The sequence below is a fragment of the Podarcis tiliguerta genome, assembly GCF_965153285.1.
Source record: "Podarcis tiliguerta genome assembly, chromosome: 16".
NCBI classification, from domain to species: Eukaryota; Metazoa; Chordata; class Lepidosauria; order Squamata; family Lacertidae; genus Podarcis; species Podarcis tiliguerta.
Window position 1 is genome coordinate 8665666 of NC_139549.1, and position 27753 is coordinate 8693418.

At 48.5% G+C, this 27753-nt stretch overlaps 2 protein-coding genes across 4 annotated transcripts; one reads left to right on the forward strand and one right to left on the reverse strand.

Moving 5' to 3' along the window:
• Positions 1-408: 408 nt before the first annotated feature.
• Positions 409-8548, forward strand: LOC310666053 (uncharacterized protein). 3 transcript variants are annotated; one of them, XM_083416580.1, is made up of 3 exons: positions 409-533; positions 3307-3406; positions 3591-8548. In XM_083416580.1, exon 3 carries the CDS (start codon positions 3715-3717, stop codon positions 5671-5673), a length of 1959 nt encoding a protein of 652 aa, XP_083272706.1. In that variant the 5' UTR covers positions 409-533; positions 3307-3406; positions 3591-3714; the 3' UTR covers positions 5674-8548. The 3 variants fall into 3 exon arrangements, with proteins under 3 accessions (XP_083272706.1, XP_083272707.1, XP_083272705.1); XM_083416581.1 differs by having other exon boundaries at positions 412-541; XM_083416579.1 differs by having other exon boundaries at positions 427-533; positions 3307-3505.
• A 1468-nt stretch (positions 8549-10016) lies between these two features.
• Positions 10017-21471, reverse strand: RAB13 (RAB13, member RAS oncogene family). The gene is made up of 9 exons (XM_083416843.1): positions 21318-21471; positions 21023-21188; positions 17134-17194; positions 16051-16111; positions 15196-15273; positions 13944-14033; positions 12974-13039; positions 11837-11887; positions 10017-10438 (listed from the first exon to the last, which is right to left on the reverse strand). The coding sequence occupies exons 2-9, from the start codon at positions 21144-21146 to the stop codon at positions 10367-10369; spliced, it is 603 nt and encodes a 200-aa protein (XP_083272969.1). The 5' UTR covers positions 21147-21188; positions 21318-21471; the 3' UTR covers positions 10017-10366.
• Positions 21472-27753: the final 6282 nt, after the last annotated feature.

The window sequence follows — 27753 nt, forward strand, 5'->3', positions numbered from 1 at the left end:
AGGGCTGATTTCCCTAAGAATGGAGAGGTTTGATCTTCTTGCAGTCCATGGGACTCTCAAGCGTCTCCTCTAGCACCATAATTCCAAAGCATCAATTCTTTGGCTATCAGCCTTCTTTATGGTCCAGCTCTCACTTCCATGCATCACTACTGGGAAAACCATAGCTTGAACTATACGGACCTTTCAGATAATGCTAAAGTGGATTGCATATAGAGGTAAGGAAAGCAAACCACGGTTAGCTGTTGTTTCCCTTGGGCCCATCATGTTCTGCGAGCTGCGCATCATCAGCACCCTCTGAAGCGGCCATTTTCCCATTCTTCCGCCGGGGACTTTTCTCACTCCGCCCGCGACTTATTCCACGCCGCGTTTCCTTTCCCCACTTCCGACGTCGAAGCGGACGCTGCGCGCCTGGAGTCGCTCTGAAATGACGTGTCCGAGAGGCGGCGCTGCGAGCGCGCGGGGTCCTGTTCTTGCACGTGGCGGCGGCGGCGGCGGAGGGGTGACGATGGCGCCTCTAACGGCGGGTGGCGGAGGTGGGCAGGTGGGTGGGTCTGCGTCGGGCCTGGGGCTGGTGGTGAAGAAGGGCTGGCTGGAGCCCCGGGTTAGCTGGGGAGGCGGGAGGGGGAAGAGGCAGCTGCCCCTCCCCCCAAATCAATAAAGATCAATAAAAATGCATAGCAGACAGAGGTTCTGCCCCCCCCAAAGTAATCCTGGCTACGATCATGCATGGCAGGGGCGATTAAGAGATGGAGGGCGGTGGTGGGGTTCCGAGGAGGAGGGGGGTAGGGTCGCCACTGGTGTCCTAGAAAAATACAGGACAGGGAGGTGCGGGTGGGGGGCATTCCAGTCCCGTATAATCTAAACAAGCTATAGCTTAGGGCTCCACTGTCTTGGGCATTGCTGTCAACATTTCCCTTTTTAAAGGGAAATTCCCTTATTCTGAATAGGATTCCTTGCAAGAAAAGGGAAAAGTTGACAGCTATGCTCTTGGGCCCCCCCCCAAAAAAGGATGAGTCTTTGTAAATTGTGTTTCTAAAGGAACTTTTGTGATTACCAAATGCCAATGTGTTTGCATTATTAAGTTTGTTATGAATAAAGCATCATTTTAATAAAAAATAAAAATTCCTTCCAGTAGCCGGGCTCCCGCGGCTTGCGGAGAGTTGCCTGTTCTGGGGGCTGGGGTCGGGGGAAGCTCGGGCTTCCCCCGCCCCAGCCCCGCGCCTGGGGGGGAAATAATTTTTCCCCCCCCTTTATTTCCCCCCCAAAAAACTAGGTGCGCTTTATGGGACGGTGCGTCCTATAGGGCGAAAAATACGGTATAAAGGGCCCCATTACCTTCAGTAGCTTAGGGCCTCATCAAACCTAAATCCGCCCCCCCCCCCAAAATCTGGTGCTGAAGTGATTTCAGAGCAACCCATTACAATCCACTGCAGCCTAACAGGGTGGCCCCTCTGGAATTTGTCACAGCGCATAGACGCGGATTTGTCAATCTACCTGCGCTTGGCTACCCAGAGTTTAAATACATGACCTTTCACACACCATTTCAGACACTGAATTTGAGGGGATCCCTAACTTGGCGGAGAAAAGAGAGCTGAAATACAGGACAAAACTATCCCTACAGGACACAGACTTTTACATTGAAATACGGGACAATCCTGTATTATACAGGACAGGTGGCAACTGTAGAGTGGGAGGTGGGCTTCTTTGCCCTGCCCTCCCCCAGCACCTCTCCACTTGGGAATTGTGAGGGTGATGGGCTAGGCTGCTAAGACCATCCTGGCCAAGGCAGGTGGTGTTCAGTAGCTTGTTCTTTGGGGGGGGTGCATTTATAGCGGGAGAGGGGTTGGCAGTAGAATGGTGCTTCCCCCTATGTGTGGCATTACATAGAGGACAGCTATAACTTTTAAGGGGGTTCATCAGGAGCTGGGGAGGAGCTGGGGGGGGTTGCATGCCTATGCTATACCACCTAGTGGCAGACGGCCCTAAACGGCCTCAGTCCAGTATACCTGAAGGAGTGTCTCTACCCCCATTGTCCAGCCCAGACACTGAGGTCCAGCGCCGAGGGCCTTCTGGCGGTTCCCTCGCTGTGAGAAGCCAGGTTACAGGGAACCAGGCAGAGGGCCTTCTCAGTAGTGGCACCCACCCTGTGGAACGCCCTGCCATCAGATGTCAAAGAGACTTTTAGAAGACATCTGAAGGCAGCCCTGTTTAGGGAAGCTTTTAATGTTTTTAATAGGTTTTGTATTTTAGTGTTCTGTTGGAAGCCGCCCAGAGTGTCTGGGGAAACCCAATCAGATGGGCGGGGTATAAATAATAAATTCTAAGGATAATGATGATACGTTGCCTCGTTGTTGCCCAAGATAAGTGCGTAGCAAGGCAAGTTTAGGTCCACAGCATTGTGCGTGAGGTGGTGGTGTATTTGGAGATGTCTGTGTCTAGAACCAAGTTTGTTTTGATCAGCATGTGTGTATGCCAGAGCTTTCCGAACTCTGTGTCGCAGTGTGTAGGTATGTCGCGTGAACACTCCCTGCAAGAGGGGTTTGTTTAACCCCCAGTTTGCTAGTAAAACTGATTCACTGTGTTACAAAATGAAGCGCATCTAAAAAGTGTGTCACCAACATGAAAAGTTTGGAAAGCTGTGGTGCATGTCCTTTAGCTCAATGGAGCTGAATGACAGGGCGTGTTTTTTATGCTGTTGACACTGAACTGTGTAATGCCCTTTTCCTTTGCCATACATGAAGAAGCAGCCATCATTTGGTTCACATGCCTTGCAAAAGCTTATCTTTTTGCCCAGGCTTTCCCAGACCCATAAGATTGGACTCTGTTTTACATGTGTGAATCCTCTGGATTTCTCTTTTATTTGATTGTATGTGCCTTTGTAGGGACACGGGTGGCGCTGTGGGTTAAACCACAGAGCCTGGGACCTGCCGATCAGAAGGTTGGCGGTTTGAATCCCCGCGATGGGGTGAGCTCCTGTTGCTCGGTCCCTGCTCCTGCCAACCTAGCAGCTTGAAAGCACATCAAAGTGCAAGTAGATAAATAGGTACCACTCTGGCGGGAAGGTAAACGGCGTTTCCGTGCGCTGCTCTGGTTTGCCAGAAGCGGCTTAGTCATGCTGGCCACATGACACGGAAGCTGTACGCCGGCTCCCTCGGCCAATAGAGTGAGATGAGCGCCGCAACCCCAGAGTCGGTCAGGACTAGACCTAATGGTCAGGGGTCCCTTTACCTTTATGTGCTGTTCTATTGCTGTTTTATAGGTCCCCCCCCCCTTTTTTTAAAAAAATTATGTATTTGGTTTCTTTAGGCCAGGCGTCCTCAACCTTGGATCCCTAGATGTGCTGGGAAGAAGCGAACTTGTACCCTTCAAAGCTCTACACAAGGCCATGCACCAGCCTTTCTCACAGGTTTGCTCCCTTACCCATCCACATCACAGTGAACACTTTGGTGGAAGGGTGGGATATAAAAGTGAAAAATAATATTACACATCTGAATTCTTTATGAAGGTACACAATAGAGGGCTCTAGTATTTTTCCTGAAGGATACATGAATTGCTCAGTAAGTAATTCTCTGTCTTGTATTCTTTTGCAGTGCTCTTCGCTCTGTTATAGGAGGCAATGCTGTACGGTATTAACTTCCAGTTCCAAGTTCCATTCAGTCTTTCGCCACCTTCCTTAACGGTTTTATCTGCGTTCTGTGCTTCCTACGTGACAAAATGCCGAAAAGAAAATGTAGATTTTCTGTCGAGCTACAGAGGAAGTATACCTGTTTCAGAAGAGGTAGAGATGACTTCGAAGGCGAATGCCTGGTATGTAGACCGGGTACGTTCGTCTCCGTGGCACATAAAGGAGGACGCGACTTGCAATCGCACATGGACTCCGAGAAGCACAAAATAGCAATTCGAGGAGAAGCTTCTTCTGCAAAACTGGCAAACGTTTTGGTAAAACCCTGTAACAGCAAATGGGAAGATGAGGTGACCGCAGCAGAAGGGACCTTCGCTTTTCACACCGTCAAACACCACCACAGTTATAATGTGATGACCTGCACATCAGGTCTCTTGAAGACGATGTTCCCGGATTCCGATATCGCAAGGAAGTTTTCAAGTGCAAAAACCAAGACAGAGGCAATTGTAAATTCTGTACTGGCTCCCGATTGTTTGGAAAACGTTCTGAAAAGCCTCGAAGAAAACGAAATAGGTTATTGCGGCGTTTCTACTGACGCCGGTAACCACGGTCCGGTCAAGGTGGTTGCAATAGTGATTCAGTATTTTGACTGGAAAAGTGGCGGTTTGCAGTCCAAAATAATTGAAATGAAAAGCCAACCCAACGAGAGCGCAGATACAATCTTTTCGTACGTGAAGGAAACTCTGGAGAGTAAAGGACTGCTAAAGAAATGCATAGCGTTCACAGGTGACAACTGCAACACAATGTTTGGAGGGACACAGCAGGATTCAGAAGGGAGGAGTGTGTTTGCAAAGTCGAAGAGTGAGCTGGATAACAAAACTTCCATTGGTGTGGGATGTCCGGCGCACATTTTGAATAACTGTGTCCATCAGGCAGCAGACACGTTGGACGTTGACGTTGAGAGCATCATTTTCAAGATATACCAGTACTTTCATATCTATAGAGTCCAGACGGAGCAGTTGAAGGAGTACTGCGAATTTGTGGACACTGAATACAAAAAGCTGCTGTCCCACAGCAAAACACGCTGGTTGTCGTCCTTTCAAGGCATCACTAGACTCATTCAGGTGTTTCCAGCCGTCAAGGCCTTTTTCCTCTCGCAGAATAAACCGCCAACAGTGTTGCAGGAGTTTTTTGAGCATGAGCTTAGCGAGGCTTACTTATTGCACCTGCAGTCTCTGATGAGTATGTTTCACTCCTACGTTTTAGAACTCGAAAGGGAGAATAATTCGGTCGTGGAGATTCTGCAAGTTCTGCTTTGTGTCCAGAACATGCTCGCTGAGCGCAGGAGCAACAGCTTCATGTCCCTCAAGGTCAAGAGCCTTCTGAAAGAGAAGCGTGAGGCGGGTTTCGGCGCGGAGTGTGACAAGTTCTGCGCAGAGGTCAACAGCTTCTATGACAGCTGCATAGAGTATCTGGAAAAATGGATGGAGCCCATGAAGGAGTTTTCATGCTTCATGTGGATGTCTCTTAGTGAGTCGCTAGAGTGGGACAAGGTAGGAACTTCCATAAAGTTTCTCCTGGACAGGGATGTGTCCATAGATGAGGGGAAGTGCTTCGATCAATTCTGCAACCTCGAGAAGTTTGTGGATCAGTTTAAAGGCGACGACGAGTTCATTAAGCTCCAGGCACACCAGAAGTGGACCAAGTACTTTGAGACTTCCAAAAACGTTATGTGCCACTCAGAGCTTTTGAAGATGGCCCAGGGTTTTTTTGCCCTGGCGTCGCATCCTGCAAGCGCGGGGTTTTCTTTCTCTCTGAGCAAAGAGAGGGGCAACTTATCCTTGGACTCGCTGCGAAGCATGGTGCTACTGCAGTATAATTACAAGCACGTTACTTGCAAGGAATTCCACGCCTATCTCTTAAGCAATAAGCAGCTCTTGAACAAGATCAGATCTACAGAGAAATACGCTTGGGCCAAACAGCGTCGGACAGAAGAACGAAGTGCCTCTGAAAGTGTTTCAGGAATTTCATACAGCGTACCGATGTATTGAAACGCATGTTCTATTTTTTATTGTAATTTGAGCACATTTACTTTCACAATTGCTTACGTATTCGATTATAACCACTTTGATCGTTTGTATTACTATTCTTTTAAAATGAGAGTCGTCATAGCGATCCATAGTTAAAGATAGAAGTCAGGAAATGTGTATTCTTTTTTGCTCTTCAAAATATGGCATCCCTCTGTATCTTGTCGTTTCTGTATACATTAGCAGGAGACGCTTCCTCAAGATGGCCGTCCCAGCTCAGATTGACTAGGGCTAGTTTGTTTATTTGAAATAATAGAGTGAGAGAAGGGGCGGGCAGGGTGTGATTGATTGCCTTTGGTTAACTGCAGTGAGATTTGTTTGCATGTTTGGAGTTGGGGGGAGGAAGAAGAAGAAGAGTTTGGATTTGATATCCCGCTTTATCACTACCCGAAGGAGTCTCAAAGCGGCTAACAGTCTCCTCTCCCTTCCTCCCCCACAACAAACACTCTGTGAGGTGAGTGGGGCTGAGAGACTTCAGAGAAGTGTGACTGGCCCAAGGTCACCCAGCAGCTGCATGTGGAGGAGCGGGGAAGCGAACCCGGTTCCCCAGATTATGAGTCTACCGCTCTTAACCACTACACCACACTGGCTCTGGATGGATTGTTGGGTCAAGTAAAGCACATTGATTTGTATGCTGTTGGTGGATCCTTGTTGACTATGGCTAGTTTTTAAACGCTGCACCGATAAACTAGTTTGGGCCAAGACTTTTCAAAACGCAGCAGACAAAATAGCTGCCTTAAACAATGGGCATTGGGAACGGCAAGCTTGGGAATGAACATACAGTGGTACCTTGAGTTACAGACGCTTCAGGTTACATACACTTCAGGTTACAGACTCCGCTAACCCAGAAATAGTACCTCGGGTTAAGAACTTTGCTTCAGGATGAGAACAGAAATTGTGTGGCAGCAGGAGGCCCCATTAGCTAAAGTGGTGCTTCAGGTTAAGAACAGTTTCAGGTTAAGAACGGACCTCCGGGACGAATTAAGTTCTTAACCCGAGGTACCACTGTACTAGCATTCTCTGCTTGGCGAAATGGTCTCTATAAGTTGTCTCGTGCAGAAACTGCCTGGATATTAAGATCTGCAGCACAAGGCCTCCTGTAGCATCAGGTCAGGCTGGGAAAGAACGTCCTGCTGTTGTTAACTTTGCTGTCTGGTCTTTGACCGTAATAAAGATTGATTGATTGTCCTGCCCCCGTATGAAGCACCGGAGAGACACTGCTAGTCAGTGTAGACGATAACTGAGCAAGATGGACCAATGGGGCAATTGCTATGCCCCTCTTTAAATCAGCCCTTTATTCATTCAGAACCATGTGGACTAGAATCATACTATCGTATTTGAGGGCAGGACTGGAGCTGAGTGGTAGGTTATCTGCTTTGCATGCAGAAAGTCCCGGGTTCGATCCCCAACGGCATCTCCAGGTAGGGCTGGGAAGATCCCCTTCCTGAAACGCTGGAGAGCTGCTGCCTGTCAGTGTAGACAATACTGAGCTAAGCGAACCAATGGTCTGACTCAGTAATGCCACCATTCCTTTTGTGGAATGTATGTGGGGCGTGCAAGAAACGTTGCAGTATGTGGCCTGCTCCTTTAAGGGTGCCAGCCAGCCAGCTGCAGCCTTCCCAAGATACTCCATTCCCTCCTTCCTTGTTTTCGTCTGGCTCCTAAAGACATGCAATGAGAGTGCCAGGCAGGCCTTTCCAGGGACAGCGTTTTGCTCACGGGAGCCACTGCAGAAAAGGGAAGATGGGAGCCGGACTCCAACCACATCTAGAAGGCCACAGGGTCCCCATCCCTGTCTTAAAGGTAAAGGGACCCCTGACCATTAGGTCCAGTCGTGGCCGACTCTGGGATTGCGGCGCTCATCTTGCTTTATTGGCCGAGGGAGCTGGCGTACAGCTTCCGGGTCATGTGGGCAGCATGACTGAGCCGCTTCTGGTGGACCACAGCAGCGCACAGAAACACCGTTTACCTTCCCGCTGGAGTGGTACCTATTTATCTACTTGCACTTTGACGTGCTTTTGAACTGCTAGGTTGGCAGGAGCAGGGACTGAGCAACGGGAGCTCACCCTGTTGTGGGGATTCGAACCGCCGACCTTCTGATCAGCAAGTCCTAGGCTCTGTGGTTTAACCCACAGCGCCACCCGCGTCCCTGTCTTACACCTGCGCAAATGCATTAATGCACCATCCCTGTTGGCTGAGGACAGGTATGAGGAACCTGTGGACCTCCTGGTGTTGCCAAACCACCACTCACACCATCCCTCCATAGCTCAGTGGGTGAGAGCATGTCTATGACCCCCTGATCACTGGCTGTGTTTGCTGGGGCAGATGGGAATTGGAGCCCAAGAACATCTGTCCTTCTCAGGGACATGGAGAATTAAAAATGGGATACCTGTGGGAAAGGCCTAGGAAAAGTCACTGCAACAGGTTAGAGAACGGGCATCATGCCCAAACCATACATTTAAAGTGCATTCAACACACGGCTTTCCCCCAAAGAATTCCAGGAGCTGTAGTTCATTAAAAGGTGCTGGGAATTGTAGTTCTGTGGGGGTGAACTATAATTCCCACAATTTTTGTTATTTTTTTTGTAGGAGTCATGTGCATTCCATGTGCGCTGAAAATGCTTTGAATATATAGCGTGGATATGACTAAAGATGCATTTTTGTTTTATTATTTCCTCCTTTCATAAAAATGTACGTACTTGCTTGATCATAAAATAAACCTCAAAGAGGTTCCCAAAGATTACCGGTTTTTTAAAAAAGCTAAAAACAACTACAGTACAGTGTTTGAAACATTCTTTAAAAAATTAAAACCGGCAATAAACTAAAAAGATTGAAACACGGACCAGTGTTCTACATATCTGGGTACGATGCTCTAAATCAGCCTTTCTCAACCTGTGGGTCCCCAGATGTTGGACTACAACTCCCATCACCCCTAGCTAGTAAGGCCTGAGCTCAGGGATGATGGGAGTTGTAGTCCAACAACATCTGGGGACCCACAGGGTGAGAACCGCTGCGAGTCTAAACAAAAACTGTTTATAGTTGGTGCCCAAAACAGCACAGTGAAGGCGCCTGACAAGAGGCAGGGAAATCCAAAATGTAAGTGCTGCAAGATTTGAAGTCTTCCAAGTGCGGATCGTGCGGTACGTGGCACCTCTCTTAAGGGGCACGGCAAGAGCTCCCGTCCCCCCGCAAGAAGCCCCACTTTTTAATCTCTCGGGTTCTGTATGCCATGCGACAGAAGGCACTCCCCCCCCCCACCAGCCAGCCCGACTCTCGCAAAGCCTGCCACATTTAAGTACAGGAGACATTCAGAAATCACCGCAAACATTTTAATACTGTTCAAAGGGTTCCCGAACAAAATTAATAATAATAACTAAGAGGCACATGTGGAATGTTGTGTGGGTCTTTTCTGGAGGGGGGGTTTCTGGGGGCACATTTCCAGGCCACTGCGTAATGTGGGGGGGGGGCTATGGGGGCAGAGGGTAAGGCTTCCTCACGGGATGTTGGGCTGGGGCGATAAGAGCCCTTATGAGCAAGAAGTTGCATTACACGGCGAACACATTCTCCCGGGAATAGGCTGGTTATGGGGAAAGTGTCGGCATCCTGTAGTGCCCCCCCCAACTCAAAAAAGTCCAGGGGTTGGACATAGATGACCCTTTGAGTCCCTTCTAACTTCTATGGTTCACGGCGGCCCCAGTGCATTCTGGCTCCACTGCAGCCAAGCCCCATTCCCACCCCCAAAATGTAATTCCCTCCGCTATCTTGGTAGCGGTTCCCCCGTAGGGTTGCCAGGTCGGGGGCATCCAGTGGTGTAGCGTGGGGGGTGCAGGGGGACCGGGCGCAACATCTGGGGGGGGGGCGCTCGCACTCGCCGCTCTCTGCCCCTACCTGGCTCACTCACTCTCTCTCACTGCAGTGCTGGCTGTGTGAATCCGATCCGAGCCGCCGGGTCGCCGCCCACTGTGGAGGGGAGGGTGCCAGGCGTGCGGTGCGGTGCGGAGAGAGAGCGAGGGACTATCTGGGGGAGGGACAGTGCAGTGGGGGGGGCGCAAATTACTTGCCTTGCCCCGGGTGCTGACAACCCACGCTACGCCACTGGGGGCATCCCAGACCCTAATATTTCAGGGTCTAAACCTGAGACCAAGGGAGAGGCCCTGGGGATTCTTCCTCTGCGCTTCCACCACTGAGTCCTGGAGACGGAGGTTAATTGGGAGCAATATGCAATTATCTGCAGCTGGCTCCTGCCAAGCTGAAACTTGGAAGCTGCACATGTAGTTTTCTGGATTAAAAAATAGCTTTTTTTAAAAAAAGGCACTATCGCCCATCTAAGGCCTTCTCTGCTGCCTGGAAGGGGCCCAGGCAACCCTGGAGAATTGGGGTCACCCCCAGAGGAGTTCTGGCAACCCTAGACCCACATCCCTCGGACGAGATCCCTTCAAAGTGGTCAATATTCCTTACGGCTAAGGAATGTGGGGACACAAAAGGGGGAAGAGAGGGAGGTCTCGGCCTGCGAGCCCCACCTGCCATCAGCCCCCACTCCCGGGTTCCCGCCCGGAAGGGTTTCTGAGCTTCGTGGAAGAAAGCGGAGGTGTTTGGAGCGTAAATGGCGAAAGGGGTACGTCCTGCGACAAGGCAGAGGAGCGAAGGGACAGTTGTCGCTACACCACCAAACATTTGCTGCTGCTTTTCTGTGATGCTTTCAGCTCCAAAGGGCCCTTGACGTGCTGAGCCTGGAGGAGAGGAGAGACGGACAATAGGGTAAGAAGTACTATTACACAGAGCACATCGTTGAACTGTGGAACTCGCTGCCACTGGAAATGGGGGCAGCCACCAGCTTGGATGGCAATGGACAAATCCACAGGAGGAGGAGGAAAAAGCTATCAACAGCTGCTAGCCACAATGGCTGCACTCTGCCCTCCATGGTTTTTGGGAAGGAGGCGCGAGGCTCTGACAGGGTCCTACTGTCCTGTTTGCTCCTTCTCAAAGCCTAGTTAGCATTTCCCCAGCTTTGGGAAGAAGGTAGGTGGGCTCTAGGACCCTGCCAGACCCTCGTTCCTCTTTCCCAAAGTCTGGTGCCTCTCTTAGCTGGCTTTGGGAAGGTCACATAAGGTGGGGCGTCAAATTTTGGCATCTATATGGTTACTGGTTTTTTTTCCTTGAATCCGTGGACACTTTTTTTTTTTTTGAAGCTGAGTAGCAACAGGGAGTCAGTACAGTGGTACCTCGGGTTACAGACGCTTTAGGTTACATACGCTTCAGGTTACACACTCCACTAAGCCAGAAATAGTGCTTCAGGTTAAGAACTTTGCTTCAGGATGAGAACAGAAATCGGGCTCCAACAGCGCAGCGGCAGCAGGAGGCCCCATTAGCTAAAGTGGTGCTTCAGCTTACGAACAGTTTCAGGTTAAGTATGGACCTCTGGAACGAATCAAGTACTTAACCCGAGGTACCACTGTAGTGGGGATGGTGAGGCAAAAGACCCTGGGCCCAAGCACACATGCATATTGTATAAAGGTGCAAAGCCCTTCTTTTGCACCTTGTGAAACATAAAATGCACAGAGTTTTTTAAAAAGTGGGCAACGGCCACCCGCCCGCAACTCCTGAGCCTCCCCCAATAAGTCAAAACAAAGGGGGTAGGAGATCTGTACCGCCAGACGTCCCCGGTTCCCCTTCGGCAGTGGCAGCAGCAGCCTCAGCAGCCCGGACCCAGCCTGGTAGCACAGTTGGCTCTGGCTGCCTCCAGGAGCTGCTCGCTGCCGTGCCGCCCGCCATTTTGCCTCGCCAGAAGTTTCGGCAAGGAAACATGGCAGGTGCCATGGCAGCAAGCAGCTCCTGGAGCCAGCCAGAGCCAACTGCACTACCAGGCTGACTCCGGGCTGCTGAGGCTGCCGCTCCCACGTTTCCCAGGGACAGATTTGCAAATCCGGGGACATCTGGTAACCCTAATCTATTACCCAAGTCCACCACTGGCTCTGATAGGCCCCAGCCACGCAGTGACTTCAGATTTCTCATCCACTCTTCCCCTCCTTCCTCAGGCTAGCTGTCCAAACCCTGAACCATCACACCCATGCTCAGGGAAGTCCCCCCCCCCAAAAAAAACCCCAGCCTCTTTCTCACAGACTCCTCACCGATTTTTTGCTTGATTTCAGAAGTATGTCGCGGGCCAACGTGCTGAAAGCCTGGAGGGGAGAAACAGAGATGAGTCTCCATCTGACCTCTGTCACATTCATTTATTATTTTAACATGCAAAAAATTGTTTGCCTTCACAACACCCCTGTGAGGTAGGCTTTCCTTTGCTCCCATTTAAACAGCCCGTCACTCTTTGGGAGGAGGGCAGCCCTCCATTGACTATAACATCCTTCTGGACCGTCTAGAGGGGCTGGGGGTACTGTCATACAGTGGTTCCGCTCCTTCCTCCTGGGCCGTGTTCAGAAAGTGGTGTTGGGGGGTGAGTGTTCAGACCCCTGGGCCCTCACTTGTGGGGTACCTCAGGGTTGCGTCCTCTCCCCCATGCTTTTCAACATCTACATGAAGCCGCTGGGAGAGATCATCAGGGGGGTTGGGCTGGGTGTCCATCAATATGCGGATGATGCCCAGCTCTACCTCTCTTTCAAATCGGAACCAGTGAAGGCGGTGAAGGTCCTGTGTGAGTGCCTGGAGGCAGTTGGAGGATGGATAGCGACTAACAGATTGAGGTTGAATCCTGACAAGACAGAAGTACTGATTTTGGGGGATGGGGCAGGCAGGTATGGAGGACTCCCTGGTCCTGAATGAGGGAACTGTGCCCCTGAAGAACCAGGTGCCTTATGAATGCAGCACATATAGATGTTTGTGTTGTGTTTCTGAGAGTGTGGGGTGGCCCCCAGCGCAGTCAACGGTCAAAGATTATGGGAGCTGCGATCCACTAGAAACAGCTGCAGGGATCTAGGTTCCTTCCCTTGTGCCCTGGGTCCAATCACATCCCAGCCAATCAGGGACCACGCACCAAATGCACTTACAGAGATAACAAAGCAGGGATGCAGAAAACGGGTGCCTTTAGATGTTGTTAAGACTACAGCTCCCATCATCCCCAGCCAGCATGGCCCAGTGGTCAGGAATGATGGGAGCTGGAGTCCAACCACACCTAGAGGACCTCAAGGATCCCCATTTCCTGCTACCGACTCTATAGACGCCACACACACTTCTTTTATGCCGAAGCTGCAGTGACGTAGCCCTGAAACGCAGCAGCAAAACGCTGAAATAAATGAGAGTTTCTCGCCACTCACCTCCTCTACGTTCAAGCTGGATTTCGCACTCGTCTCAAAAAACCTGATCCCGTGCTCCTTGGATAGCTGTTGGGAAAGAAATGGGATACTTGGAATGAGGGGGGCGGGGAACCTGTCCTAACGCCAACTCTTTGGCAACCGTTGCTGCATCCACCCCACAACGCTTCTCAGTCTTCCCCTCACCCCATAGAAGAGGGGTGGGCAGGCATCAGACTTGCTTGGTTGACTGACAGCAAGGAAAGGGTATTCATAAACCTTCCCTCTGTCACACACAGTTTGTTACAAAACCTGAAACAGCTGCTCAAGAGCAAGAGCAGGAAGGAATCAGAGGAACTGATGGAAAGATTATCTTGGGTGAATAAATGTGACTTTTAATATTCCTTCCTGGATGATCACATCATAACTTGGGTTTCCTGATACTTCTTTACATACATGCTTATATATGACCCTCTTAATGGTTAATTTGGTTATTGTTTCATCTTTGAAAAACTTACACCCACCCAGATGATAGATAGATAGATAGATAGATAGATAGATAGATAGATAGACAGACAGACAGACAGACACACAGAGAGAGAGAGAGAGAGAGAGAGCAGCGTGCTGACAACCTTACTTTTTTATGTATATAGGTGTGGGTGTGGAGATACACACCTATATACATAAAAATTTAAGGCTGTCATCACGCTGCAGTTTATGTGACCACCAAGAGGTGGCAGCACCAACGCAGGATGGCAGGCAGCCCAGGCAAACTGTTTAGGTGCTTCACAGAGCAAATCACTGTGAAGAGCTCCCCAACCTCACCATTAAATCCAAGTGCAGGAAGGTTTAACTGAGGGGGTGAGGCGCTCCAGAAAACCGCTCAGCTCTGCACTCAAACCTTCAAGCGCCCGTCCCCTTGTGGCATTTCCTCCCCGCCACACCCCATCCTCTCTGCCCCGCCTGAGTTTGTCGCTCCGGCTGCATCAGATACCTTCTCTGCTCGGTCCCGGGGCACTTTGCGTTTGCCTTCCATGTCGCACTTGTTCCCCAGCAGGAGGCGCTCTACGCCGGCCGAAGCATTCTGCAGAAGAAGGGGGGAGGCAGAGAGATCCAGACATCTACCAGGCTGGTTTTAGGCTTTCCCACCCCGATCCTCCACCTGTACCATCAGAAAAACCTTGCGGGATCAGACCAGTAGCCCATCTAGTCCAGAATCCTGCTTTCCCAGTGGCCAATGGGGTTGCCCCAATGGGAAGTCCACCAGCAGGATCCGGGCGCAAGACCTACTCTCTGTTAGGATTATGATGTTCCGTTCCACCTTAAAACAGATGTGTGGATTGTTGTATGTCACATGTCTACTTCCAGCATAGTTTGCTGGGAACTTCCGTTGTGTATAGCTTTCACTTATGCTTTTGCTTGGACACGAAGAGGAGCAGACATGTTTTTCCTTTGTCCTGATGCTTAATAAAATGCTTCTAAATATGCTTACATAGGGACGCGGGTGGCGCTGTGGGTTAAACTACAGAGCCTAGGGCTTGCTGATCAGAAGGTTGGCGGTTCGAATCCCGTTCTTTGGTCCCAGCTCCTGCCAACCTAGCAGTTCGAAAGCACATCAAAGTGCAAGTGGATAAATAGGTACCGCTCCGGCGGGAAAGTAAACAGTGTTTCCATGCACTGCTCAGTTCACCAGAAGCAGCCTAGTCAAGCTGTACGCCGGCTCCCTCGGCCAATAAAGCGAGATGAGCACCGCAGCTCCAGCGTCGGTCACGACAGGAACTATTGGTCAGGGGTCCCTTTACCTTTACCTATGCCTCTGTCCACCCTTCCGTTGCAAAGAGTTCTTATCTCTGCTGGCTTGGGTGCTCAGTCTCTAAGGCTTCTGAGGCTCAAGCCGCAATTTTGATACTGTTCTGAGAACCGGAGTTCGCCCGGCTGCCGGCTAGTGGGCTGCAGCCAGCTTGGGGCTTGCCAGTTGCCCCCGTCTCCCAGGATACAACCCAACACTCTGCCCCTCCTTGCAATTCCCAGCAACCTCACTGCCTGCAGCCATGGAGGGAGAACAGTCATCGTGCCCACAGTGCCATAGCCCTCCTGCCTTCCCCCCCGTCTACCGCAAGGCGATGTCGGATCCGTACCGGGGAAGAAGGGCAGTGGGCAAGAGGGCGGACGAGAAAACAGGGTGGGCACATGCCAGCCACAGACCCTCTCCATCCCACCCCACTCTTTTCCTCATGCTCACTCACTTCCTTTATGCTCTTCATCCAGTTTTGGATGTTCTCAAAGGATTTCTCGTCCGTGATGTCGTACACAAGGATAATCCCCTGGGAAGGAACCGGGTGTTAATACTGGCTTGCATTTTACAGAACGAACGGCAACACAGCAAGCAAACGCATTTAAAAATCTACCCATCGGACATAAAGATCAAGTTGCAGAAACCTGCTAGCATTTGATTGACGTTGGAGTGAGACTGAGTTGAGAAATAAGACTAAGAGCACATATTAATATAGGAATGTATTAGATAATATGTAAAGAAATATACAATAATAAGAGTACATTCATTTGTAAAAAAGGAATATGCAATGGGAAAGACAGGAAGTCTAGTGTGTTGGTATGTATATGATTTGGGGGGGGTCGTTTTTGTTTTTTCTCTTTGTTCTTTTTTTGTTTGTTTGTTTCATTTTCTTTCTAGGTATATAAAATTTGTATATAATTTTTGTATACATGTTGGAAATTATAGTAAGTCCTGTAATGTAAAATGACGTTTACCGATGTAATATACGAATGTTAACAAATAAATAAAAGGCAAATTCAAAAAAAATAAAGAAACCTGCTGTTTGTATATTTATCCCAGAATTCCAATTAAAACACACACTCACAGACACAGACACACACACACACACACACACTTACTGGCCGTAAGCTTCTCCCCAATGGCAAAATCCTTCCTTGGTGGCCTTGTTGCATCTTGGCCCTTTTGACCATATGTTAGCCCCCCCCCCCCCCCCCGGCTACAAAGATCCCACTTCTGACACCAATCGCATAATGACATTCCAGCCTGGCCAAGAAGCTAGGGGGTGCTGGGTATTGGAATTCCATACCATGGCTCCCCGGTAATACGCTGTGGTGATGGTCTTGAACCGCTCCTGGCCGGCCGTGTCCCTACAAGAGAAAGAAGTCCAAAATCGCAAGAGGCGGAGACCGTTATCTGAAACCTCCTCCCATCTGCAGGTGATCAATTTCATTTGGATGAAATGAACATTTTGAGAGAAAAATTTTTTAAAAATACAGTGGTACCTTGGTTTATGAACTTAATCCGTTCCGGAAGTCCGTTCTTAAACCAAGGTGTTCTTAAACCAAGGCGTGCTTTCCCATAGCAGTGGGGGAACCCAATTTACAAATGGAACTCACTCAACAGGAAGCGAAACATGTTCTGCTTCCAAAGCAAAGTTCACAAACCAGAATACCTACTTCCGGGTTTGCAGCGTTCTTAATCCAAGTTGTTCATAAACTAAGCTGTTCTTAAACCAAGGTACCACTGTACTTTCTACTTTTCCAACACCACACATTGCATTATAAAGCTCTATCCCAGGGGTCAGTAAATGTTTTCAGTAGGGGGCCGGTCCACTGTCCCTCAGACCTTGTGGGGGGCCAGACTATATTGGGGGAGGGGATGAACAAATTCCTATGCCCCACAAATAACCCAGAGATGCATTTTAAAGAAAATCACATATTCTACTCATGTAAAAACACCAGGCAGGCCCCACAAATAACCCAGAGGTGCATTTTAAATAAAAGGACACATTCTACTCATGTAAAAACACGCTGATTCCCGGACTGTCTGTGGGCCGGATTTAGAAGGTGATTGGGCTGGATCCAAACCCCGGGCCTTAGTTTGCCTACCCATGCTCTATCCTGTCCTCATTCTAGCCCTTTTCTTCTTCCTTTCTTTTTTCAGACCTCCTTTCTTCAAATGCCTCCGTCTGAAACTCAACTTTCCCCCCGAAGCCCAAACTCCCCAGTCCTTTATCTCCTGACTGAAATAATCCAAAAGCACAGAGTTCCCTGCCTCTGCTCATTTGGAGACTCCTGCCTGTCTCCTGCTCTGCTGTCAAAATGTAGATTTGCAAGCGCCTTGGGGGCAGAGACTCATGAAAGGTTTGCGCTGAACCGTAAGCACGTACCAAACCTGAAGCTTGATCCTCTTCCCTTCAATGTCCACTGTCCGGATTTTGAAGTCGATCCCTAGATAGGGGGAAGATGGAGTCAAGCTACTCACACACACATATATAGGCCCTCACTCTAACGGAATCATAGAATTGGAAGGGACCCCGAAAGTCATCTAGTCCAACCCTCTGAAATGCCGGAATCTCAGCTAAAGCATCCATGACAGGTGGCCATCCATCCCTTAGGAACACAGGACACAGCCCAGCCCTACCTGGAGAGACCTCTCCCTGAAACCTTGCAGAGCTGCTGCCAGTCAGTGTGGACAGTACTGTACAGTGGTACCTCTGGTTAGGTACTTAATTCATTCCGGAGGTCCGTTCTTAACCTGAAACTGTTCTTAACCTGAAGCAGCACTTTAGTTAATGGGGCCTCCTGCTGCCGCTACGCTGCCGGAGCATGATTTCTGTTCTCATCCAGAAGCAAAGTTCTTAAGCCGAGGTAATATTTCTGGGTTAGCGGAGTCTGTAACCTGAAGCGTATGTAACCTGAAGCGTATGTAACCCGTGGTACCGCTGTACTAGATAGTATAAACACAGACAACTGGGAAACACTGGCCTGCGAGTGCTCCAGTTGGAGAACAGCCTTTACCAAAGGTGTCATGGGCTTTGAAGACACTCGAACTCAGGACACAAGGGAGAAACGTGCTAAGAGGAAGGCACACTTGGCAAATCCACACTGTGATCAACTCGCGCCCGGAAACCAATGTCCCCGCTGTGGAAGGATGTGTGGGTCCAGAATTGGCCTCCACAGTGACTTACGGACTCATTGTTAAAACCGTGTTTATAGAAGACAGTCTTACTCAGCTACGAGTGATGGCCAACGAAGAAGAAAGAAGACTAAAGGCTACTTCCCAAGTTCCAGTTTATTCAGTTCCATGAGGACTGGAATCTTAAAACTATTTTTAAGAGAAGCCCATACCTCGGCAAACAAGCGCCCTGTCGCATGGATTCTGCCAAAGATCTGCACACCCAAGGAACACCCATCTCATAATAAGCACCCCAAGAACTGGAGTTCCCACCTCAAGGAGCTACGATCCCCAGCGCCTTCCGCACACTACAGTTCCCAAGATACTTTGAAGGAAATAATGTGCTTTCAAGTGGGGGGTGGAAGGACCCTGGATGAGAAGCAGGGAGGTGAAGATCTCCTAGGGTGGGAGACAGGCAGAGGAAAGAGAAGCTGGGAAGGTCTGCCATTTTCTGTGGTGGCCAAGATTATGCCTGACGTTTGGACAGAGAGAAAGATTTTGTATCTGTTCCTTTGGGTGGGCTGTGCTTTTAGATACAATGCTGCTCGTTTTCTCCCTCTGTATGTTTTATGCTGTTGTTGTTATGCATAATAATAATAATAATAATAATAATAATAATAATTTATTTGTAAAAAAACCAACCCATTTGACTGGGTTGCCCCAGCCACTCTGAGTGGCTTCCAGTATATATATAAAAACATAGTGAAACATTAAACCTTAAAAAGCTTCCCTAAACACGGCTGCCTTCAGATGTCTTCTAAACGTCAGATAGTTGTTTATTTCCTTGACATCTGCTGGGAGGGCATTCCACAGGCCGGGTGCCACTACCGAGAAGGCCCTCCGCCTGGTTCCCTGTAACTTCTCTTCTTGCAATGGGGGAACCGCCAGACGGCCCCGGCACTGGACCTCGGTGTCTGGGCTGAATGATGGGTGTGGAGACGCTCCAGGTATACTTGTACGTCTAATACGTACTTTATTGTGTGTTTCTTCTACAAGACTAGTTCACACTGTTACTTATTAGTACATGAGGCCCTTAACCGCTTTATCTTATTAGTTTACCAGCAAGATCACCTTGCCCCATGCATGCCCCATTGACCGCTTCAATCAACGGAACTGACACCGTTACAGGTACAGCGGTGCCCTGCAAGACGAAATTAATTCGTTCTGCGAGTTTTTTCGTTCTACGAGTTTTTTCGTCTTGCGAAGCACCACTGTGTATTGACGGTTTCCCATAGGAATGCATTGGCGTTTTTAAAAAAAGGCGCAAGACGTTTCGTCTTGCGAAGCGAGCCCATAGGGAAATCCGTCTTGCGAAGCAGCTCAGAAAACGAAAAACTCTTTCGTCTTGCGAGTTTTTCGTCTTCCGAGGCATTCGTCTTGCGGGGCACCACTGTACCTGTAATAATACCTCTTCCGCATTTGTCAGAACTCAAAATCTTTTAGCATGGAAGCACATGCACTTTGGAACTCGCTGCCCATTGATATCAGGCAGGCACCTTTGCCACACGCTTTTCAGCACCTGCCAAAATCTTCTTTGTTTAGGCAAGCCCATCCAAACTCATCGAACAATTTTTAAAATCTAGTTTTAAGCTTTCAATTATTTCTTGGAATGTTTTAAAACAGCTGCTCTTAACTGTTTTTTTCACCAATGATTTTGCAGTTTTATTCTGTAAACCGCTTTGAGTTTCGTTTGGGTTTGTATCATCAGATGACGTCTAAATTCTATGGAATAAATAAAATATAACTGTGTTTGTATATTGCTGTTTTGATTTTTTAACCTGCCTCGATATGATGTTTAATTCTTTCTGTAAACCTCTTTGCATTTTGTTTAGGGTTTTTTAATAATTAGACGGCGTATAAATTTTATGGAATAAATAAAATATAACTGTGTTTGATTTTTAACCTGCCTTGTCAATGTTAGGCATTCTGCGCTGCAAACTGACCAGCTGTCTTTTGACGAAGGGCGGCCTATAAATTTCATAAATAATAACAAATGTGCATCAAATGCGCTTTAAATGCACAGTGCAGCTCTGCCGCTGGCAGGGGGTGCCCATTCCTCCTGGCAGTGTAATGCAGGGGTCAGCAAACTTTTTCAGCAGGGGGCCGGTCCACTGTCCCTCAGACCTTGTGGGGGGCCGGACTATATTTTGGAAAAGAAAAAAAAGAACGAATTCCTATGCCCCACACATAACCCAGAGATGCATTTTAAATAAAATCACACATTCTACTCATGTAAAAACACCAGGCAGGCCCCACAAATAACCCAGAGATGCATTATAAATAAAAGGGCACATTCTACTCATGTAAAAACACGCTGATTCCTGGACCGTCTGTGGGCCGGATTTAGAAGGCGATTGGGCTGGATCCGGCCCACAGGCCCTAGTTTGCCTACTCATGGGTCAGGGTGTCAAACTCCAATCTGGGAGAGACCAGGATTCCAATCTATGGTTATCAGACGTCCCCGTTTCCCGGGGAGAGTCCCCGGATTTACAAATCAGTCCCCATCTATTTAGTAGGAAACTGTCCCCGGATTCATTGAAAAAAATCTGGTAACCTTATTCCAATCCCCACTCAGCCCAAATCTCACTTGGCCTCTCCGCCTAACCTGATGGCCCTTGTGGTCTCTTCCAACTCTATGATTCTATGACTGCGTTTTTCTATGACTACCTCTCAGGGTTGTTGTGGCGTTTAAATGTGGAGGGAGAGAATCATGCCCTTGCGTCAAAAGGTGGGATATCAATACGTTTGATCAGTGGCATAGCGTGGGTTGTCAACACCCGGGGCAAGGCAAGTAATTTGCACCCCCTAACCCGTGGATTTGCGCCCCCTAACCCGTGGATTTGCGCCCCCTAACCCTAACCCCCAGATGTTGCGCCCGGTGCGGCCGGCCCCCCCTGCACCCCCCACCCCCACGCTACGCCACTGCGTTTGATGGATAAACAAATGTCTTGGGGGATTCGGACTGGGAAAAGGAGGATGCGAAGCCTTGAAGATAGAGGTGCAAGGGGGTGACAGAATCCCTTCCTTTCCCCAGATCTCCCCAGAACCGCCCACCCCATTCCCCTGGACCCCCCCCCTCACCGCCCCCCAACCCCTCTCACCGATGGTACTGATATAGGTCCCGCTGAAGTTGTCTTCTGCAAAGCGGATGATCAGGCACGTCTTCCCCACTCCACTGTCTCCGATCAGGAGCAGCTTGAAGAGGTGATCGTAAGATTTGGCCATGGCCCCCGGAGAGTTGCAAACTTGGGGTTTTTCCCCTCTTTCCTGGGAAGAAAGAAAAGAAAGAAAATAGAAGGGGGAAAGAGAAAGAAAGAAAAATCAGAAAAGTTTAAAGGGGGGGAAGGGATGAGAAGTTGCGAGGTGGAACCCAAACTCCTCCTCTCGCCCAGTAACCTTTTTTTTCCTCCTCTTCCTCCTTCTTCCCAGCCAGCGGGAGGCTCAGACCACTCCCCCATTCCTCCTCGCTGGAAGGCCAGGGAGAAAAGCCGCTTGCTCCCCCCCCCCTTCGGGCAGGGAGGGGTTAAGCCAGCAGGGCTGAAATGTCTGAGCTGACTCAGCCCCGGGAGGAGCGGATTTCTTCAATGGGCTCTTCTTCCCCCGCCCCCGCGCGCCCCGGGCAGCATGAATGAACTTGGCGCTGCTGCTCATTCATGCCCCCAAAGGGAGACCTGACGCCTGGGGGAGTGCGGCGCAGCGGTTAGAGTTCCGGGACCGGGGAGAGAGCAGGGTTTGTAATGTCCTGCTCAGGCCACCATGAAGCTTGTGTCCTTGAGCCAGTTGCCCGTCTCTCCTACCTTACAGGGTTGTTGTAAGGGGGATGGGAGATTCCACCTTTTTTCAGCACTAAAAAGTGGGATAGAAACGGGATACAGAACTAAATAAGAGCCATTCGCAAGGCGCCTGACCGCTGAGGGTGTCCTTGAGCATGTGCAAAGTACCAAAGGGCCTTCTCGGTAGTGGCACCAGCCCTGTGGAACGGAGATGTCAAAGAGAACAACAACTACCAGACTTTTAGAAGACATCTGAAGGCAGCCCTCTTTAGGGAAGCTTTTAATGTTTGGTGCATTACTGTATTTTAATATTTTGTTGGAAGCCGTCCAGAGTGGCTGGGGAAGCCCAGCCAGATGGGCGGGGTATAAGCAATAAATTATTATTATATATTACTACTTTCCTTGAGTTGCTGCATAGCGACCATCACACCTCACGCACATGCGCACGTGTTAAGCTGGCGTATGCCCCATACTTTAAAGTACCGTACATGCTTGCACTCCAGGGATTCCTAAGAACTGTTGTTTGCTTCTCACAGAACTACAGTTCCCAGCACCCTTATCAAACTACAGTTCCCAAAGAGGTTCACAACATTAACCTACTATATTAAAAAAACAAAAACCCAAAGGTTTCCATCTTTTATTATCTGTAATGGGCAGGGAGTTGCTGGAGAAACAGGCAGAGGTTCAACATGCGAAACGCTCCCCTCCATTTCTTCTTTACGCCAGGAAAGGCCTCCATTTCGTTTCTTGTTTTCTAGCGGAGGAAAGGCGCAGGATTTTGGTCTGCTAAGCACACCAGGAAAAGAGGGTGTGATCCTGCATCCCGATTTGAGGAAACAATGGCCTGTCTGTATCCGTTTACTCCCATCCACTGACTTCAATCGCACCATGTAGAGTTAACAGCAGGGGATTCCGGCAAACGGTCAATTGGCTTAGATATTTTTAGACTGTATAAAACTCCTGGGGTCGATCAGGGAGTTGCAGAAGAAATCAGAATAATAAAGAATAAATAAACTTTTAGTTGCCATATTTTTTAAAAAAGTGAAAATCCAGACACAAAAGTCGTCGAACAATTTTTGAAGGGAAATCACCAAAAACGACACTGCCGGCACTGACTGCAGTATTCTGGCTACATCCAGTAAATATCGGACGGACTTCAACTGGTAGGTTGGGAGCCCTCAGTGGGTGAGAGCCTGATCCAAGGAGAGTGGAAATAGAAGCACTACCACCGTGAAAATACATGGTAAAGGTAAAGGTACCCCTGCCCGTACGGGCCAGTCTTGACAGACTCTAGGGTTGTGCGCCCATCTCACTCAAGAGGCCGGGGGCCAGCGCTGTCCGGAGACACTTCCGGGTCACGTGGCCAGCGTGACATCGCTGCTCTGACGAGCCAGAGCCGCACACGGAAATGCCGTTTACCTTCCCGCTAGTAAGCGGTCCCTATTTATCTACTTGCACCCGGGAGTGCTTTCGAACTGCTAGGTTGGCAGGCGCTGGGACCAAACAACAGGAGCGCACCCCGCCGCGGGGATTCGAACCGCCGACCTTTCGATCGGCAAGCCCTAGGCGCTGAGGCTTTTACCCACAGCGCCACCCGCGTCCCAAAAATACATGGTAAAAAGTTAATAAATGGCCCACCAAATGCATATTTGGATCCTGGCTTGTAAGACATGCTTGGATCACAGAATGAGAGAACGTGGAATGTCAGAAACAGGAATTGATTATACATATGGTGAAGGTCTGTAGGATCGATTTAGTGTTTTATTTTCTTGCACTGCAAGGCATAGCACTGAGGAGAAGAAGAAGAGGAGGAGGAGGAAGAGGAGGAGGAAGAAGAATGAATGTATACCCCACCCATCTGGCTGGGTTTCCCCAGCCACTCTGGGCAGCTCCCATCATCATCATCATCATGTGATAAAACATCAAACATTAAAAAGTTCCCTAAACAGGGCTGCCTTCAGATGTCTTCTAAGTCAAATTGTTATGTACTGAGTTGAATAGGATCCAAACTGAAGCAGTCTGATTGGTCCTAGAACAACAGGATTCAGAATGCAGCAGTCTGATTGGTCCTAGAACAATAGGATCCAAAATGCAGCAGTCTGATTGGTCCTAGAACAATAGGATTCAGAATGCAGCAGTCTGATTGGTCCTAGAACAATGCAGCGGTATGATTGGTTGGCAGGAACCACCCAATCATGCTCCAGATAGAAGTGAATCCACAACCTGATTGGCTTACAGTAGAATTCCGGAATTAGCCAATCATGTGCAGCCCATTGTGTAAATAATGTATATAAAGCAGATACTTTGCGGGGACTTTCATTCATTCCTCCTCACCACTATGAGCTGAATAAAGAGCATGAAATCACTTTGCGACTTTGAGTATATTTCACAAATGGTTGTTTATTTCCTTGACATCTGGTGGGCACCTCTGCCTGGTTCCCTGTAACCTCACTTCTCGCAGGAAGGGAACCGCCAGAAGGCCCTGGGACCTGGACCTCAGGTCCAGGCTGGACGATGGGGGTGGAGATGCTCCTTCAGGTATACTGGGCCGAGACTGTTTAGGGCTTTCAAGGTCACCACCTACACTGTTAGATGTGATTTTTGTGTTTTCTTTTTTAATTTTTTTTTATTAAGACTGTAAACTCCTTGAGGGCAGGGATCTATTTTTTACCCGTATGATTCTTTAGGGTGCCATTAACAATGCTGATTGTACTGAATCACAATACCATTCTAGATGCCAGCTGAAAACATGATTGTTTCAGCAACCCTCTCCAGAAACACATCATTTAGTTATTTGTTTTAAATGTGTTTAATTCTTTTAAATTGTTTTTAGTGATGCTTTTAATTTTAAATAAATAAAGAAAAAATAAAGAATAAATCAAAACAGGAATTTGTTTCTAAATGGGAGGTTTTTAAAGAATATCTGAAAAATAAATATAGTAGTTTAAATTCTGTTGCAGCATTCGAGGAACTTCAGTAATAGTTGTAAGGTAGATATAAGAAATTAGATTTAATGAGAATAAGTTTAATTATTTAAAAAATGTGTATTGGCAATAAGTAATATGAATTTGAAGTATGGAATAGACGGGAGGTTGGGTCTTTAGTGTTAAGACCAATAGATGTTTTATTGTTTGCTAAGAATATTATGTTTCTATGGTTATTTTTGTAATTTGTGTATAATTTGGTATATGTGTTTTTTGTTTGTTTGTTTTTCTTGTTGTATAAATAAAAAACTTTAAATAAATAAAAAAATAATTTTTGTTTTTAATTGGTCTGTGTATTTCATGTTTTATATAGAATTTAATCTGTTTACTGCTCAGGGATTATTGTAAAGAAATATTATACATTTCCTAAATAAAAAGAACCCTATAATGTACTGATAGCGGTTCAGTTCTCTGAGAAACTGCACCAGTGATGCAGAATTCACTGATTTTTATAGTCTGTGGGAATGGTTTTACAGTTATTGCTTTTGGAAATTGTAGTCTCTTTTTTTTGTATTTTATCATATTTTATATTGTCATACACAACTTGGATGGCTTCAGGCTTTGAAGCGGTTTATAAATGTGTAAAATAAAGAAGAAATAAATATGAAGAGAGGAATTCCAATGTTTGCAATAGTGTGTGTGTTTGGGGTTGGGTGAAATCCATTAGGATGGCTGTTTAGAAAACAACAACAACAGATAGACACTTTGTTGTTGTTTAGTCGTTTCGTCATGTCCGACTCTTCGTGACCCCATGGACCAGAGCACGCCAGGCACTTCTGTCTTCCACTGCCTCCCGCAGTTTGGTCAAACTCATGCTGGTAGCTTTGAGAACACTGTCCCACCATCTCGTCCTCTGTCCTCCCCTTCTCCTTGTGCCCTCCATCTTTCCCAACATCAGGGTCTTTTCCAGGGAGTCTTCTCTTCTCATGAGGTGGCCAAATATTGGAGCCTCAGCTTCAGGATCTGTCCTTCCGGTGAGCACTCAGGGCTGATTTCCTGAAGAATGGATCAGTTTGATCTTCTTGCAGCCCATGGGACCCTCCTCCAGCACCACTATTATAGCACAATGAGGACTGAATAGGCTAACGATGCAGAAAGTTCTGATTGTTCAGGTGAGGGAATTGTAATCTGGGATGGGATGCAGTCAGACTGGAATGGAATATCCTGGAAAACAGCATGGGTGGATGGCAGCCAGAGCAGCAGCTTCCCATGCAGCAATATTTTGTTGCAGATTCTGCTTTCTTGATGGTGATGGTGATGGTGATGATGATGATGATGAATAGTCAGATGAGATACATGCAGGGAGGAAGGGGATAGATCTAGGCTAGAGGAAGAGTCCTAGCTCAATGGGTAGAGCCAGTGGCGTAGCGTGGGGGGTGCAGGGGGGCCCGGCTGCACCGGGCGCAACATCTGGGGGGGCGCGCTCGCACTCGCAGCTCTCTGCCCCTACCTGGCTCACTCACTCTCTCTCACTGCAGTGCTGGCTGTGCGAATCCGATCCAAGCCGCCGGGTCGCCGCCCACTGTGGAGGGGAGGGTGCCAGGCGTGCGGTGCGGTGCGGCGAGAGAGCAAGGGACTATCTGGGGGAGGGACAGTGCAGCGGGGGGGGGGGCGCAAATTACTTGCCTTGCCCCGGATGCTGACAACCCACGCTACGCCACTGGGTAGAGCTTAATCTGCCTTGCAAGGAGGTCCCAGCTTCAATCCTCAATGGCATCTTCAGGTAGGGCTGGGAGAGAGACCTCTGCGCAGACCCCTGGACTGCTGCTGCTAGTCAGTGCGAGCAGTGCTGAGCCAAGATGGACCAAGGATTCCAGCCCAATATATGGCAGCTTCTTATGTTCCTGGGGTGGAAGTACCTATTATAACCAAACAGAACCCTCAGTATTGTCTACACCAACTGGCAGCAGTTTCCCAAGGCTTTGCAGGGAGGTCCCTTTCCCAGCCCAACTGGAAATGCTGGCAGGAACGGAACCTGCGGCTTTCTTGCATGCAAATCAAACACTCTCCCACAAGGTGAACTTTAACAGGGAGAAATGTAAAGTATTGCACTTGGGCAAAAAAATTGAGAGTCACAAATACAAGATGGGTGACACCTGGCTTGAGAGCAGTACATGTGAAAAGGATCTAGGAGTCTTGGTTCACCACAAACTTGACATGAGCCAACAGTGTGACGCGGCAGCTAAAAAAGCCAATGCAATTCTGGGCTGCATCAATAGGAGTATAGCATCCAGATCAAGGGAAGTAATAGTGCCACTGTATTCTGCTCTGGTCAGACCTCACCTGGAGTACTGTGTCCAGTTCTGGGCACCACAGTTCAAGAAGGACACTGACAAACTGGAGCGTGTCCAGAGGAGGGCAACCAAAATGGTCAAAGGCCTGGAAACGATGCCTTATGAGGAACGGCTAAGGGAGCTGGGCATGTTTAGCCTGGAGAAGAGGAGGTGAAGGGGTGATATGATAGCCATGTTCAAATATATAAAAGGATGTCACCCAGAGGAGGGAGAAAGGTTGTTTTCTGCTGCTCCAGAGAAGCGGACACGGAGCAATGGATCCAAACTACAAGAAAGAAGATTCCACCTAAACATTAGGAAGAACTTCCTGACAGTAAGAGCTGTTCGACAGTGGAATTTGCTGCCAAGGAGTGTGGTGGAGTCTCCTTCTTTGGAGGTCTTTAAGCAGAGGCTTGACAACCATATGTCAGGAGTGCTCTGATGGTGTTTCCTGCTTGGCAGGGGGTTGGACTCGATGGCCCTTGTGGTCTCTTCCAACTCTATGATTCTAAGGTGGGAGCCTCTACCGCTGTGTGGTCTGCACCGTTAATAAGCAATGTTTGCCTCTTGCAATGGATTGGAGTTCTCAGCTGATTTAAAAGCAAGACTTATAGGCAGTGGCAATTATTAGCTTCCTCTGGATTAAAAATAAAATAAAAATAATGTTGGAATACTATACAGTGGTACCTCGGGTTACATACGCTTCAGGTTACAGACTCCGCTAACCCAGAAATAGTGCCTCAGGTTAAGAACTTTGCTTCAGGATGAGAACAGAAATCGTGCTCCAGCAGCGAGGCAGCAG

Bases quoted from the DNA above. Each gene is read 5' to 3' on its own strand.
- LOC310666053 (XM_083416580.1), top strand. From the start codon at position 3,715: ATGCCGAAAAGAAAATGTAGATTTTCTGTCGAGCTACAGAGGAAGTAT.
- RAB13 (XM_083416843.1), bottom strand. From the start codon at position 21,146: ATGGCCAAATCTTACGATCACCTCTTCAAGCTGCTCCTGATCGGAGAC. The intron at 17,195-21,022 runs GTGAGAGGGGTT...CCCCCTATCTAG, and splicing joins GACCTATATCAGTACCATCG to GGATCGACTTCAAAATCCGG. The intron at 10,439-11,836 runs GTGAGGAGTCTG...CCTCTCCTCCAG, and splicing joins TGAAATCAAGCAAAAAATCG to GCTCAGCACGTCAAGGGCCC.